We start from the raw sequence: 16841 nt of genomic DNA, 5'->3' as shown, positions 1-16841 counted from the left end.
ATTTTCCAAAGATGGATATTTTCCCCTTGTCCCCCGGTGTTTTTAATTCTAATTTCGTTGGAATTGATCAAAACTCCCTAAAATGTGCAATTTTTAGAGGAAATTGGCCCATGTTAACAAGAAATGCGCGCAAAATTTGAGGTTTTTAGGTTTTTAGGATGAAAAGGGTATTTATAAAGGGGTGGGGAAGATTTTCCAAAGATAGATATTTTCCCCTTGTCCCCAGTGGTTACGCCATTGGGCAGCATAGATCAATATCAATAACCATAACAAAAAAAAATAGCTCATGTAATAGCAATTGTAAAGTTTAAGTGGCCATTAGCCTGTTAATTTTCTTATTTCAAGGTAAACTTTAATTTGTTGTAAAATTCAATCTTGTTACATCCATACATCAAACATGCATTTAAAATGAGAGGGTAATTACCCTATGGTCTTGTAGGATGCATCACTTATGTTTCTGTATATATCACTCACGATGATGAAAAACTTCGGAAGAGGAATGAAAAGGGTATTTATAAAGGGGTGGGGAAGATTTTCCAAAGATAGATATTTTCCCCTTGTCCCCAGTAGTTACGCCATTGGGCAGCATAGATCAAAGGAGTTATGACAGTTTTTGAAGTGGAGAAGGGGTTGCAGGGTGTTGTGAGTCTGGTCATTATGATATCTTTCTTTATATTCTTGTCTTTATTTTTCTCTTCTCTTTTTTTATTTTCCTTTCCTTTTCTTTTCCTTTTTTTCTCTTTCCCTCCCTCTCCCCTCTTTCTTTTCTCTTATTACCCAGCCCGGTACGACGGCTTGGTCAGCCCGGTAAAAACCGTCAGAAGAGGGGCAGTTCCCCTCCCCCCGCGCCTGTTACGACACTGGCTAACACGCCAATCATCCCCCCCCCCAATGAAAAATATTTTTCTACGCCACTGATACTGTGTGCTGCTTTCTTTGATATGAAATGAAATAAATACTACTCAAAAAAGCTTACCCTAAGCGTTTGATGTTTACTGTCTTCACGATCACTAGGCCTAGGCCTATTTTGTGTTTCTCTCATGGTATTTTGTTAGCCTTGTAAAAACAGGGTAAGCTGCAAACTGACGGCAAACGACGGGTAATCGTGTATTGTTAATGTGTCACATGTTCGACGCTGATTGATTCAAGGTGTCTGGTAAATGAAGTCTATACCGTAGTGAGAATGTTTCTTCAAGTTGAGTTGATGTTTTGCGTGCAGTGCTAGTAAAACATTATTTAATACCTCTCGGTCGTGGAAACGCATTTGTTTTTAAAATTCTTTTTCAAACTAAATAAAGCAGCTTGTTTAGGTAATTTTTGATTTTACAATTCACCTCTAATAAAAGCCCCCCTTTGAAAAAATGCAACGCCCCCGGGCATTTATTAGAGTCAATACGGTATCTTATCAATAGAGATTTATTAGATACAAATTATGTTTCATTTATAGCCAATACTTCTGATTTTTATATAATACAGTGGCATAATGACGAATCATGGGGGACCAGGAAAGATAAAGTGGCAGAGCTGTCCGATAGGGGGAACTTGAGCAGCTTGTAGGCCCGAGACTGGGGGATGGTTTCAGAGGGTGTTCCCCTCCCAATTTTTTAAGGAATAGGAACCTCTGGATGGCCAGAAATGACAGTCTCAGATTGTGACAGACGTGTTGGCTTGGCGTGGGCCTATTTTTATATTTTTTTTAGTCCGACTGCCCGACAAGCTCTGTCCGAAGGGGGGGGGGGGCTTGACCTGTACTGCATACCCAAGCTACCGCAATATTGAGACTGAATAGGAAAACCAGAAATTATATTGTTGTATTGCTAATCCTGAGTGTCAAGGCTCTGTATTGAAACCCTCAGTGCTAGGGGACCTCTGGGCCCCTTTGGATGGGGCTCGGGGCAGCTTCATAGAGTTCAAAGACATTACTCCACTGAAAAGTTAGTTACGCTGGGTTTATAAAATGGTATGAGGATAGGCAGGAAAAAAAGGGCTGGGAAGAGGTTACCACTTTGACCTCATAACAAATTCAATGGTATTGTGGTGTTTCTTATGTTAATTTGATTAAAGCTTCAAAATTCCCTTTTTTAAACATAATATTCTGGCTTCTTGGGGTAAAAAGAATAAAAAGACTGATCCTAGATTTTATACTATTTTACTGTAAATAATAAATAAATACTTATGTATAAATAAGTAAATAAATAAATAAAAATAAGTGAAAAAATGAATAAATAAATATAAATAAATTATAAAAAAAATTAATATATAGATAAATAAATAAATCCTTTGTGCCATCTTTGATTAGAAGGTAGGCTTTCATGTTTAACTGCTTCTTTCCCCAGCATTTCTCTTGAGGTGTTTATACCTTAATTTTTCTACTAATGTACATCTATATATAATCTAACAACATTGCATTGTCTTCCCATACCTTGTGTTTCCATTTAACCCTACCATTAAACACCCTCACCATCATACAAATAACAGTTAACAATTATCAAAACTAACCTAAGAACCTCAAAAAAGACACACCCCACGCTCCATAAGTCCATCTTGTAACTATAGTAACCATCCGTTAATAAGCATTCTGGCGCTCGATACCTGTAAGGTTAAAAACACATGAAACAAGCGATCAATATTATGTCCTCTATTACACTTTATGATTTATTTTGAATAGAAAGTACATTGACTAAACACAGAGTCGTAAAGGACTCACCAGCGTGTTGAAATGTATTCTGTGTATGGCTGTTTGGAATACACACTTCGACACGATCCAAAGTCTGCTAATTTTAGTTGATCACCCTAAAAGTTAAAAAAAAAAAATTTCACCCAAAAAATAAAAAAAAAAAAAAAAAAAAAAAAAACGAGTTAATTTATTAAGTATTGACATGTTTTTATACATAAGTAACGAGGCAAGCAGCAAAGCATCTTGGAATAATGTTAATATTATTATTATTGCTATGGTAAAGATGGGGTCGTGTAGTAATGTGAATATGTTATTGATAGAGATGAGAAAACTAGTTTATTAACAATATCATATAAGTGGTGATGATGACTGATGAATATAATTTTGATGATGATAACTGTGATGATAATGACAATAATAATGGTGATGATGATGATGATAATAATAGTGATGATGGTGATAACTGTGGTAGTTTTGGGAAAGTATGTTGATGATAAAAACCCTGGTGATGTGCAAGTTACAATAAAGGAAACAAATATAAAACTGCAGAAGCAATGTAAATATTAATGCATTATTTGAAAATTATCAGAAAATAAACTATTTATTATAGTAAAATAAAACTCACACGTATAAGAATATTTTCAGGTTTAACATCTCGATGAAAAATTCCAGTCCTACAAAAACAAAATATAATTTAATCCATTGTGTATACACAGTTTTGTATGAAATACTATATCAACTCACATTCCTTTTAAAATGCAACATAAAGTAGGAATCGCGTGTGAACTGTTTGCAACAACTTGATTTATGCAATGGTTTTGAAGCCATGGATTTAAGAACAAGAAATTTAAAAGTGCAACATAATGAAGGTGTCGCGTGTGAACTATTTGCAACAACCTGATTTATGCAATGGTTTTGAAGCTATGGACTTAAGAAGAAATTTAAAAATGCAACATAATGAAGTAAGTGTCGCGTGTGAACTATTTGCGACATTGATTTATGAAAAGGTTACAGATTTATGGATTTTAGGAACAAGTAATTTCAAGGATGTTGTGTCGGTAACAGTAAATCAAGAATGTCATTTCAAAAAAAGTGTTGCTTTTCACAAGAGACTGATAGGATTTCTAAGAAACTGCTTGTATTTAATGGTCATAAATGTCAAATTGTATGCTGTGTAGGAGCATTATACTCTTAAACAGTATTCTATTCAGAACTTCGCAGATTAATGACAGCCTTTAAGACACACAAGTTATAGATTACACATTCTTGAAAACACATGCAACCTTGTCTCATGCTACCAAGGCAAGACTTTTCTTATAGATTGTTTAGCAAACACTCTGACAGGAAATAATGTTGATTTTGAATAAAAATTAAATTTTATTTTTGGAAAGTTAGTGTATTCTTCACCGCAAAATTTCATAAAAAAGATCTGTTTTAATTATTTTTTTAACACTCTCAGCTCCCCTGAAATCTCTAAAAATAAAATATATATTTCTTCATAATTATATACATTTCAAGCATTTATCAATCTCATTATTACTACACCATTTACATTCATCAATAAAACTATCTTCGTTTTCTCCTCTGTCTAGATGCTTCTGGCAAAATCATGTTGAATAAAGAAATTTTTATTTTTTTCTGCCTTCCTTTGACATTCTTAAAAAAAAGCTTTTTATTCATTTTATTATTTGGGGCCTATATTATTATAATTATTATTATATATTATTATCATACTATCATTATATTATTATTATATTATTATCATTATTATACTGTATATTACTATCATTATATATTATTATATTATTATTTTTATTACACAGGGTTCTTATAAAGCAGTCATAAAAACATTAGCATCAAATTCATGTTTTTTCTTGCAAAATAGCAAGACGAAAGGCGTTAAAGATGATGAATGCTTGTAGTTGATATGATATCTGTATACTGCATGAAAGACAATATACAGTTTTAATATCATTGCTTCCCTCTCTGAAGTTCTATGAATCAAAAATAAAAGAAAAGAACAACAAAAGGTTTTAACAGTCATTTTCATTCAACATTTAAAGCATCTGTTTTTAAATCCCAGATCAAACACAGGACATTCAATGGTCAAGCATACAAAGTAGGATTAGTCTTTAAGGGTTGGATTTGGATTAGTAGATTAGACTTTTGTTGGAACACTACAGTAGGCCTACAGTACTATATAATGTTTCTCAATACTCATCAGATGCATCAAGGTCCTAATACCATGTGTTGTACAGGCCTACTATATCATCAGACAGTGGCATAACAGCTATTAGTTCTCACTGGCTAAAGGCTTGGGGGGGGGGGGACCAGGCCTAAAAGTTCCCCCTATATATTTTCAGCATGTTTCCCCATTCAAAATAAAATAACTTCCTTAAAACCCAAATACGCCGAGGCAGGGTTCCCCCCAGGGTGGAGGGCACTGAATAAGCCTCAGCAAGGGGCCTTTAGACTGCATTTTTTACGTCACTACCATAGATAAATAAAAAGTTTGTCTTGCCAAAGCTGACCTAAAATTTAGTATCTGCTTGTTTTGCCAAAATATACAGTATTTTTTCCTCTCATAAATAAAATACACAGGTAACATACACGGATTCAAATGAGTCCCCCTCCCCCACAACATTTTCAAAAATGGGGCGGGGGGATAAAAATTACAATTCATATTTTTAGTCTGAGAGTGCCATATAAAAGTGCCATAAACATAAAATTTTGTACCTCACCCTCAACCATGGTGGGGCCGAAGTGGTCAGGACCCTCCATCTTTGAAATTTACATTCTGGGCCTCTCCACTTGAATTTTTGTATTCGCCAACTGGGTAACTATACGTTTGTACCATAACAACAATTGCATCATACATATCGGTTAAACGAAGTTTAACTAATAAAAGAATAAACCACTTCAGTAAGTGCAAAGGTCCAAAAAATAAATGTAATTTGTTGATACACTGAATGATCAGTTTAGACCAGTTTTTTTGTTGGGATTGATTTTTCTTCTTGATTTTATTAATGTGTGTGTGTGGCGGTAAGGTCTGAGTCAGGAATTTGAAAACAGGGGAAACAAGAAGGGGGGAGGGGGTGTGGTCTCTGTTTTCATATTATATATTATATGAAATTAATAATTTTGACAGGAGGGGACAATTGTGTACCCTCTTGATCTTTACAAAGAGCGGTAGATAACGAGTCAATGTTAGGAGTTTTTAATACACAATATACTGTAGACATCAAAGTGTCATTATTACAAATATTTGACAGGCAACTGATAACAAGTTCTTAGCACTAAAATGGAATTATTGTATCCTTAAGGATGTACTGTAGTGGTAATGCTAACACTGACAAGGATACGATTTCAACATCACAGGGGAATATTTACTAAAAAGGGGATACATCCATTTCCCTGAAACAAAAAAGTTCACTAATATATTCTCCTTGTATTCCATATTTTGTATCAAATTATTTAAATTATTAGAGTAAAATAAAATATCTAGGTCGAAAGATACATGCATTAATGCAATACACATTGCTTGGTTCCATACCATGGTTGTTATTCATGTTATTTAAATCACTTATATTGCGTTCATCGAGCCGATACTATTTCATTGTATGTTTACATGTACATTTGGCAATAAATTTAATCTGTATCTGGGTTCAATTCTTATCATGTTTTTAAACATAAGAATTGAACCCAGAAACAACCACCAAATACAATTCCACTCCTTAAAGTCAGACTCCGGAGGAAAAAAAAATTTTTGATATGTTGTAGCAATGATTTTTCCAAGACAGAAAAAAGTTGTCTGACGAAAAACTGGGGAACGATGAATGAGATACAGATTTTTAAATATTTAAAAACTGGGGGAAAAAGGTGTAAAAAAGGGCGGTTACGCCCCATTATCTCTCAGTTTTTAAATATTATTTTATATATCACTGTCACTGTGCATACACCCAGGGTGACAGTGACGCCGTTTTTGTTATCGGGGCCAGTCCTCCATTTGAAATAAACTGTTTGTTAACCCCTGCGTGGATAATTTTTTTGAATAAAAAATTTAATAAATTAATTAAAGTTTTGAGTTAAGTGTATAGTAGTTTCCGCTTTGAAGTGAACTGTGTCAATGTACCATGAGCACCTTTACAAATGAATACTGGTGCACAACAAGTTTTCAATATTATTATTATTATAGGCCAAATAAAAATTTAAAAAATAGTTTCTCGTCCAGATATTTTGAAAAAAGGAGAATGAGGGCACTTAAAAAAAACAGAAGAAAATTCATCTGTTTTTTTTTTTTACTCCGAGATGTCAAATCCAAGATGGTCGATGGGGAAACAGCTACTCTTTCTCACATTTACCAAGTAGACACATTGAAAGCAAATAAAAGAAACACTAGACATGATTCATATCATATGTATCCCCAACCATGAACAATGAATAGAGAGGAATTTTACTGAGTTAGACAGATTTTTGTACATTTTGTAAAATATAGGAAATAAAAAAATCCAAAGAAAATTTGCAAAGCTGAGAAAATGGATGCACAAGGGGACGAGAAACTAGTAATTATTTTTATTTGGTCTTATTTACTTATTTATTATTAAAAACATTTTTACGTACCTATGCATGTGATCCAATGATTTGCATAATTGATACATATAATTTTTTATTTTATGTTCTGGGAGATAGTGCCTCTTTCCTGTGGAGATAAACAAAATGAGTGTATGATATTTCTTAGAATAAATGAATCTTATGCTTAGAATATGTTTGAAATTAATCTATGATTATCAAAAAGCTTTCAAATAAAAGACTCTAAAATCTTCAAAAACAAAATCTACTGTACTATAAAAACCTAATAATAATTTTATTGTACTATGATGGCTTCTAAATGACACAGTCTACTGTCTTGCAGAGATACTGGCCCTAGGTGAGAAATGCAGTGAATAAATTATAATAGAAATAGTGGGATATGAGAAATGATATTACAACACTATTTTGATTTGCTGCTACCTAGAATCATTCATTATTTCGTATGACTGTTCTTTCCCACAATGAATGAAAGAAAATATATAAAATTGTGTGTCTACTCTCTTATTAATATACAATACTGTAACGGACTAATACTCAGATCTGGCCCAACCTTGTGTAGAACGTAATGCCCAGGTACAGTAGTGAGGTAAGAATTTATTGCTGGAGGACAAAATGTACTTGAGACGATTTTATTGTGGAAGGCAATCTACAATTACTATACTACTATTACGCCAAATAAAAAAAATTATTGTGTTGGACACGCCCAACCGACTCAAAATCTACAAAATTAAGGTTCAGCATTATTTTTGTTTATTTTTTACAACAAAAACTATTTTTTTAATGAACTAAAAAGGCTGGAATAGGCCTATCTTGCTGGATGGTAGGCGATACGACAGTGTTATGTAATCGTTTTGCTTTTCAATATAGATTTTAAAATGGTCTGTATTTTCTACTTTTTAGGCATAAACACATTATTGGTAAAAAAAAAAAAAACAACTTTTCCTATCGAACTACCCATTTATTGGATTTTCCCAAAACGTTGCTAACACAAGAATTTTTTTTTTTTTTGGCCTTATCAGTACTTCCTTTAGTGGTCATGAATAGTTACATAACATTGGAACAAATTATGACGTTAACATACTAGAGGGTAAGTAGCTTGGTTCACGTCGGACTTTATCTAGATATACCCGTCATGAAACATGATACGATAATCCCCTAATTGCGTTCGATGCCAAGTTAGAGCCAGATAAACAGCCAGCCAGTTTCAGGCCGTCGACGTCACACGGTGGAAAGGCTTGTTTAATATAACATCTACTGTATTTTACGAACCTCTAGTACCAAGTGGTATTCGTTCAAAAAAAATGTGTAAACTACTGTAGAGAAGGTGTGAGTTTCCACTACCTAACCTAGCCGACCAGTATGAACCAACGACCAGTGCAGCAGCGTGTTCTATCGCAATCTAAGTGGTAGATTCTCTAGGCCCTGGCCCTAGGATAAAAAACGAATTATTTTAATCGCTAGCTAGCATTCTTCCATTTAACAAAATATTGTTTTAATTTTCATTAAAACGTCTGTATACTTTATGGACCTTTCTGTCCTGTTTTGTAGTTTTTAGATGCTCAATTGTGTTGTTTACATGCACTTCGCGAAAATCTAGCTTTGCGGTGTCAAATAAGTTGCTGACTCCACACACTTTTTTATTTCGTCGTAAACATGTGCGCTCATTTTAACGACTGGCGTAGTTCGTTGAAATTGAATTAATAGCGACTATTATAGCAGAAATAGAAATGATTGAATTGTCAATAAATAAATACAACAAATCTGATTTTATTATTAAGAAAAATATACATTATCACTTTGAAAGACGTACGCAATCCGACTTTTAAACGTTATTACTTGGTCGATGATGCAAAGGTCATTGGTAATATCGACTATTCGTAAAACATACGTTTGCTGGGTGTTTACCCAAAATATTACAAATAATTTCTGAAAACCAGACTAATGAGACTACTTCGATGCTGTTGTTAGCATTGTTGAAGTACGTTGTTGCCAGCCAGAAGATGATAATGGTGGTACAATACAACAAAGCTGGCTTAGATGCCTACGTTACGTAATCGTGTCCTTTTAATCCGAGCCGACTTTACTGTTAAGCAAGTTAATTTACCGTTATTCTAGTAAAGTTAAGTCACTTATTAAGTGATTTAATTCCTTTAACTAGCTATAATTGAGTGGTTCACGTCGAACTTTTAACTAGTTAAGTGGATGTATATCTAGATAAAAGTTCGACGTGAACCCAGCTAGTGAGTGAAAGAGTACACCCTCTAGTCATACAGTAGTAATTCACTTTAATCTAAATGATTGATAATATTGAATACTGTAACTTAACAATTATTTAACATTAATATGTTAATGCAGATTCGAAGTCAATGACTAATATCAACAAGGCGTTGTTTTGAAAACATGCATCCTCCACTGTCGTTGCTATTGACAAAGTTTATAAAGTCTGGAACTCAGTAGCTATCAATTTTGGACGTTCCCAAGGGGGTCTTGATGCTCAAACAAACAGACAATTCAATATTAACTGTCTAATACTTAAAGACCTTCCAACTAGGCTATCCACGCCTTTGTTCTTAATATTTGCTACGGCCAAACATTCTTAACAGCATCATGCCAATCACTAAGGCAACCAGACAAATTTTTCAACATTATTTTCAACTTCAGCTTTTCAGTACCAAGGTACTCAATCACTCTCTATTAACCTTAATGTTCCTTTAATCTTGTTGATGTCTGAAATCAACTTTTATGAGCTAGTTTGCTTTTCTTAATAATGTTTTTATTAGTTTATTATTTACAAACACTTTATAGTTTTATAATTCAATGGGGGGATCAATCATTTTGAGAATAACAAGTGTTATAGCTGTCAGGGGATACAATAAGGCACTGCGTCTTAAAGAGTTCAACATGCAATTATGTCCACCTTAAACCTGAATCCTCACAATAGATTGATAACGTAAAGTAAAATTTGTTTGGCATAGTATATAAACTTAATATAATTGCAGATATCTTGAAATCAACTCTCTCTCTTTGGAATAAAGTTAGTGTCATTTTCATTTTCTTGTACTGAAGCATCATCATTTGGCCTACCATTACAATACTAGTATCATTATCATTACAGTATTTAATATTGTTTTTATTTTTAGATAATTTATTTTATTTATTTAATTATTTATTTCAAATCACCATCCAACAGCAAAAAGCCAACAGGGTGCCTTAATAACAGGTGCAGTACATTATAAAAACATTACAAATATTCTACAAAATAATATTAATTATAAGTAGAATTATTATAATTGCAATAATATATGTACTATTATATTATAATGATTATTATATTATATATTATATATTTAATATAATACACTATATTACATTATTTTTCTCATTTTCACAAGAGCTTGGGAAGAGCCCAGCAGTGTACAGTATACATACACTCTACAAAAATGAAAAAATTATGACCTATTAGTATTTAAACCAAATTTATTATTTTAATTTATACTATTTTGGGGATAAATTCTGGGTCACAGAAAAGAGTTTTTGTACTCGCTTAAAAAATTACATGAAAAATGGATGCCCATGTAACTTGTTATAAAAATAAAAGTTTATATGAGCAAACCAAAATTAAATATGCAATTATTTAATAAAGAAAAATGATCTTACCTCGTATAAGTTCATATATATTCATATCCATTAGTTCACATATTAAAGCTAATGTTCCTGACTTTTTATCACTGAAATAAAATAATGAATCAATTAATAATAAACAATAATAAGATATTGTATATTTACAGGTAGGTGGATTTACCATTACTTCAATATAGATTTATTGTTTAAATTATCATAAATTCAATAAAGAACTAAAAAAAAAAACATTAAAAAAAAATACAAATTATAATATGTTCAATATAAATAATTTGCAATTCAATGTATTTCTTAAAATTTCATGTCAATTTTAGCTTTTTTAATACAATCTAAGAAAATCCCACTCGCTAGTATATACTGTACTAGCAAGATCAGTTTTATTAATAGACAAGAGCCAAGCTACTGTAGACGTCATTAACCCAATAAACATCTTCAGTAGATCTTGTGAAGAAGATTAACTCCTTTGTAAATTCACTCTGACGTAAAAACAAATTACTGGTTGCTTATTACAACGATGGAATCAATTGAAATCATGCCACAGACTGAATAAAACGCCTCTCAATTTATAGTTGCCTATTTATCACTATAGTAACCATAAATAAATCAAAATTAGTCACGTTCTTGTGGGTGATGTGCAGTGAAAAAAAAATATACTTCAAAATTGAATATACATGAACATAAATGATAGGCCTACTGATAAGATGTCTACTACTACAACATAGTTGCAGTACTATTAGATCTCTCAAAAATTAATATACTACAAATTTATATTTAAGGCCACATAAAAACATACCGTAGTTTCTCAGGTATAAGCCCACCCCCTACTTTACACCCAATTTTATGTACCAACCTTTCCTCTAGCAAAAGCCCAGGGTATACTTTGAATGAGTATGAGTTTCTGACTTTTATTTTGTTCGGGGAGGTGGGGGTGGTTGGAATTTATCAGAGGAATTACAGTACTAGTTTAGTGTACTCGCATCCCGCCTCTGACTATCTATTTGTGTATTTCCCAAAAAAAAAAAAATTAAATAAAAAAAATTGTCAAGAAATGCCTGTTAAAATTGTATTCAAAGTACTAAAAACCCAATATTTAACTAATTATGTAATTGCAAAACTTTTAAAGCTAATTTTAAACAATAATAAATGGACAAAAGATTACCAGGAATTATTACAATACAGGCTGCTACTGTAGTCTATTGTATCAAACTACTGTAATTCAGTTACATAACACCAACTACTACTACTACTGTTTTGAAAAAAGTTTGTTTACCTCTCATATCATGATAGAGAATATAAAAATAAATACAAATATCAATTTGATAATTATAATTTAATAGCCTCCCTGACCGGCAAGACATCTGGCCAGGTGATTGTCTCCCCCTGATTTTTTTCATGGATGTGACGGTAAACAAGTACATATTTTTAATGGCTTTAATAGTTGAAAAAATAGTACGGGTACTGTACTGTAGCACTGTAGTAGTACTACTGTATGGGGATGCTATATGCTAAAAAGAAGAGAAAAGTAACATACAGTTAACCCATAAGTCGACTTCGACTAAGTCGAATAATTTCCAAGATGACCTTATTTTACATGCCAAATTGTTGAATTTTCCATTAATTAGCGATCTGTAAGTCGAACAGTTTTTCAATGCCATTTTCGATTCGACTTAGGAAATTTCAACCGTAATTATAATATTCAATATTTCATAAATCGTTGGAATTACTTACAATATAACTTCTTGTAGCTGCAGGATGTTCTCATGAGAGCTCAGCCTTCGCATTGCTTGTACTTCTCTCAGATTGTTGACTTGTTCGAGACTAAATAAATAAAAAGACAAAAGCCTCATCATACATTACACAAAAGCAGTGTAATAAAAAAAATCACTTTACAGTATTCAATGCTTGATGAGTCATTTGATTGTTTCTCACTATGTACTTCTTTCCGGTTATTAAATACAAACCAATCTCTTACCCTGAAATACCAAATACTGTACTGTACCGTATACTGGTACTCGCGTAATATATGACGACACGACACACAAATTTTTGATTTTATAAAATCCTGTTCGTCTTATGTGTGGATCGTCGGTAACACATGAATTTACTACTGTAATGAAGCTCCTAATTGTGACAGTTGGGCTGTAAACTCGCACCGTCGTGTAATGAGAAAAATGCCTATTAAGCTAGAATAGGTCGAAATACGTGTATTTTTTGGAAAATGAGTTTTTGGTAGAATAATAAAGTAATACTATTTACTAAGTTTGGACCTAATATTCCTACTATAAAGCACAAAATAATGCCATTTTTTGAGGACACTCCATAGAAACTGGATGAAAACTGGCAGTAAACACGAGCAAAATCGATCAAAACAGACCGCTCTTCTATGGCTTCGAATCGAAATAAAGTTCGAGATAATGAAACAGAAAGGAGATATGCATTTGCATTAAATAGGGCAAAATGTTTGAATCTCACTGACGACGATTTTGTAGGCTAAATAAGACGAATAATTTGAAGAAACGACGTCGGATGATGCAGAACTAAGCCAAAAAGAGAAGGACGATTTTAGCGACGATCATCATGATGGATGACAGACGATCGGGCCCACAAGACGATCAGGCCGAGACAATCGAGCAAATTTTAACACTTTTCCAAAGCTTGTTGAGAGTGCGTATGTGATCAGATTGACATGTAGTGAATACTACAAGAACTACAAACATCTTAGCTTTACTATGGTACCAAACACTTAATTCTAATCGCAATCTGTGACCCGTAACAGTAAAATGAAAATGACTCACTTTTGGAAATTTACGCAATTCCGCACAACGAAGCTGAGATAATTGCGATTTTGTGAAAGTAAATCAATACCGCTCTATGTTAATGTAAACAAACAAATAGTGAAATACTTATGGTCCAGACTGAATATAGTGTTCAAATTGTTATTACATGTCGGTAATTACCCCATCTATCAGATTCTGTAAAAAAACCTGAAACACAAAGATCTCCGTGTTTGGCGGTCAAGCGTTGTCTTACCAAACACAGAGATCTTCGTGTTTGGCGGGAAGAGTGTTAAAATGAAATATTACATTATATAGTTATATTTTGTCTTTTGTTTCTAACCTGTCGTATGTTTGCTTCATTTTTTTACATGCATAGTAGGTGCCATCCTGAACATGCTGGCATTTGAGAACCTCAGAGAAAGTTCCTTCACCTTTCTTGCCAAGCACTCTATATTCTGAAAAGAAGCAAACATTATCTTATTAATAATTAGAAAAAGAACTAGATATATCTGTTATTAAAAGAGAACATAATGATTTGATTTGAAATAATAAAAAATGATGTGTGAAATTATAAGAAATAAAAATTAATTATTGTTAAATGACAGTCTATCATTTAAAAAAAAAATATTAAAAAACTAAAATTAGTTATTAATTAGTTGTTTTTTTTCATAATTATCATTAAAAATCAATTGGCTTTTTATTCCTTTTATAACCTAGGATTAATACAGAAAGAGTATTAAATTATTATATTATGGCTTATACATATATTAGAAGCATATATTCCTCAACAAACATTGCTTATCCCTATTGTGCAGGCAAACAAAATATTGCAATTTTTTCCAAAAACAGATAACTGAAATTCTCGTGTGCTGATTCAGTGAGGCCACGTTAACAAGGTCAGACTGACAGTACGTGCCAAGTTGGCGAATGGACCAGTTGGCAAGGGCCGAATCAATAAAGGGCCTTGTCGATATCAATCGACTTAAAAAAGGATTGAGTTGACTTGCTTCTTTCATTAGTTAGTTATTAGGTAGTTTTCGCCGCACAACGTTAACCTTAACGTTAGTACCCAATATGCAACGCGATAGCTCCTTTTGTAAACAAATCGAAATACGCATGCGCAAACCCGTAACTAAGGGCAAGTAGAAAAATTTATTAGATTATCAGTCCCGCCCGCGTCCAAAATTTTAACAGCATAAAAATAACAATGCAATTTTGTGACTTCAAATACAATTTCTTTAAGAAACTATAAAATTAAACCAATTTTTATACAATATTTACTATTACAGACCAAATATGTAAACAGTCCATCCCTCATCGATAAAAAGAAAAGTGAAATAATCTATTGTTCCGATAAAAAAAAAACCGCCCTCCCTCGCCTCATCAATTTAAAAAAAAAAGAGTGATAATCTAATAATTTTTTCTATAAAAGAGCACGTAAAATCCTGAGATTAACGTACTCTGAAACGCAAGATGAATAAATTATGACATCATCCGTTAACATTAAGGTTAACATCGTGTGGCGAAAACTGCCTATTTACTGTACTCCCTCACCTTAACCTGGCCGTGATTGAGGCATAGGCCTACATAGATTAGAATAGGCTAGGCCTACAACAATATCTACAGCCCACAACAATAAAATTTTTTTTTATAAATTAAAAGAATAATAGCCTAGGCCTATGCCTAGTAGTAGTATTATAAATTTAAAATACTGACTGGTTAGTTTTTTATATAATTATTTTTCTTCATTATATTATATTTTTATATAATAATAATTCTTAATAATGTGACCATTATAATAATAATAATAATAATAATAATAATAATAATAATAATAATAATAATAAATAATATGACAAACTACTGTATGGTGCTGCCTCTAGGCCTACTACTAACTACTTTAGCAGGCCTACCACCGATGTCTCTCCACCAAGTGGGAGGGACTGACAGTGACAGTCCTACACCAAAAAACCTACTCAACCATAGCAAACAAAAATTTATAAGAAAACAAGTTGCTTTTGAAAACTCACTGTGCATTGCCGGATTCTGAATAGATTCCAACATGACTAATCGTCATTAAATTCCCTTATAACGTTTCCATAACTATTTAATATTGCTTGATAACACGTAAATTCCTTTACAAGAGTCCATGTTTATGGTTCCTGTCAGACCAACACACTTTTGATAACCAATGCATCAATAAAGTTGTTAATCTGGTCACGCTCTCAAAATAAATGTGAACTTTGACATGAAGATTACGAAGATCACAATATTAATACGCGAACATCAAAGATACTCATTTTCACTCATATTAATAACACTATTGGTTTTTGATTAAAGTTTTAGTGATAAATTATTAACGTCTGTGAAATACTATTTGTTAAATGTACTAATTTTTTAATTCGTTTTGCTTCCTAAGCGGATGAATATGTGGGTCTCGGTAATTGCACAAGGAACTTGAGAAGTAAAAGCTTGGGTGGTTGCTAAGCGACTTTATTCCAAAAGGCGATCGAACTAAATTACTTTGATCGAACCATCTTTGATCGAACTCTCTTATATCCTATTCCTAATTTCGTTCATCATCAACTATCGGTCCGAAATGGTTTGCTATTGATGAAAGTATTGAATGACATAGTTTTCAAATAACTGAAACAAAACAATTTTGTTTGGCAAGATTCTGACAAATTCTTCAACGCTACAGACAATAACAATCAATAAACAAAGATATAGCAGACCACCGATGTAGGCTAGGCCTACGATCTGTCAACAAAACAAAAACAATCGGGAAACCACCAAAAATTCCATTTAAAAAGGATCATTTGAAAGGATCAGAAATAATAGTTTAGACCTATGTGCAATCTTCAGGTAGGGCCCCAATAAAGGTCTATGCAAAAGAATACAGAGTAAGCCTACAGAAGATATATTATTAAACGTCCTGTCTGTCAATTTGACGGGTTAAGCTTTTTCTCAAATTCATGTTTTAAATAATAATTTAACTGACTTACTTAAATATACAAATTTTAAAATTGGAATTTTTTTAAATACTATTTAGCTCACGACAAACAGCACACTTTAAGAGATCATAACAATGTATTGCCTTCTTAAAATCAATATCAGTCCTCCTATGGTCGTTAATAGATAAAAAAAAAAAAGGCCTA

General features: G+C 32.6%; 1 protein-coding gene across 1 annotated transcript in view; it reads right to left on the bottom strand.

Annotated features, from left to right (window-relative positions):
- Positions 1 to 15917, bottom strand: part of LOC117116120 (MAPK/MAK/MRK overlapping kinase-like) — a 22185-nt gene extending 6268 nt beyond the window's left edge. The window contains exons 1-8 of the mRNA XM_033260086.1: positions 15714 to 15917; positions 14024 to 14138; positions 12635 to 12724; positions 10925 to 10995; positions 7298 to 7376; positions 3303 to 3351; positions 2708 to 2793; positions 2500 to 2592 (exon numbers count right to left, since the gene is read on the bottom strand). Of these exons, the coding sequence (XP_033115977.1) occupies positions 2500 to 2592; positions 2708 to 2793; positions 3303 to 3351; positions 7298 to 7376; positions 10925 to 10995; positions 12635 to 12724; positions 14024 to 14138; positions 15714 to 15747 (617 nt within the window). The 5' untranslated portion in view covers positions 15748 to 15917. The remainder of the gene's footprint in view (positions 1 to 2499; positions 2593 to 2707; positions 2794 to 3302; positions 3352 to 7297; positions 7377 to 10924; positions 10996 to 12634; positions 12725 to 14023; positions 14139 to 15713) is intronic.
- Positions 15918 to 16841: the final 924 nt, after the last annotated feature.

The sequence above is a fragment of the Anneissia japonica genome, unplaced genomic scaffold, assembly GCF_011630105.1.
Source record: "Anneissia japonica isolate Jap-2015-1 unplaced genomic scaffold, ASM1163010v1 scaffold287743_len2803612_cov181, whole genome shotgun sequence".
Lineage (NCBI taxonomy): Eukaryota > Metazoa > Echinodermata > Crinoidea > Comatulida > Comatulidae > Anneissia > Anneissia japonica.
The sequence above is the reverse complement of the archived record's forward strand: the minus strand, read 5'-3'. Positions and strand labels throughout refer to the sequence as shown.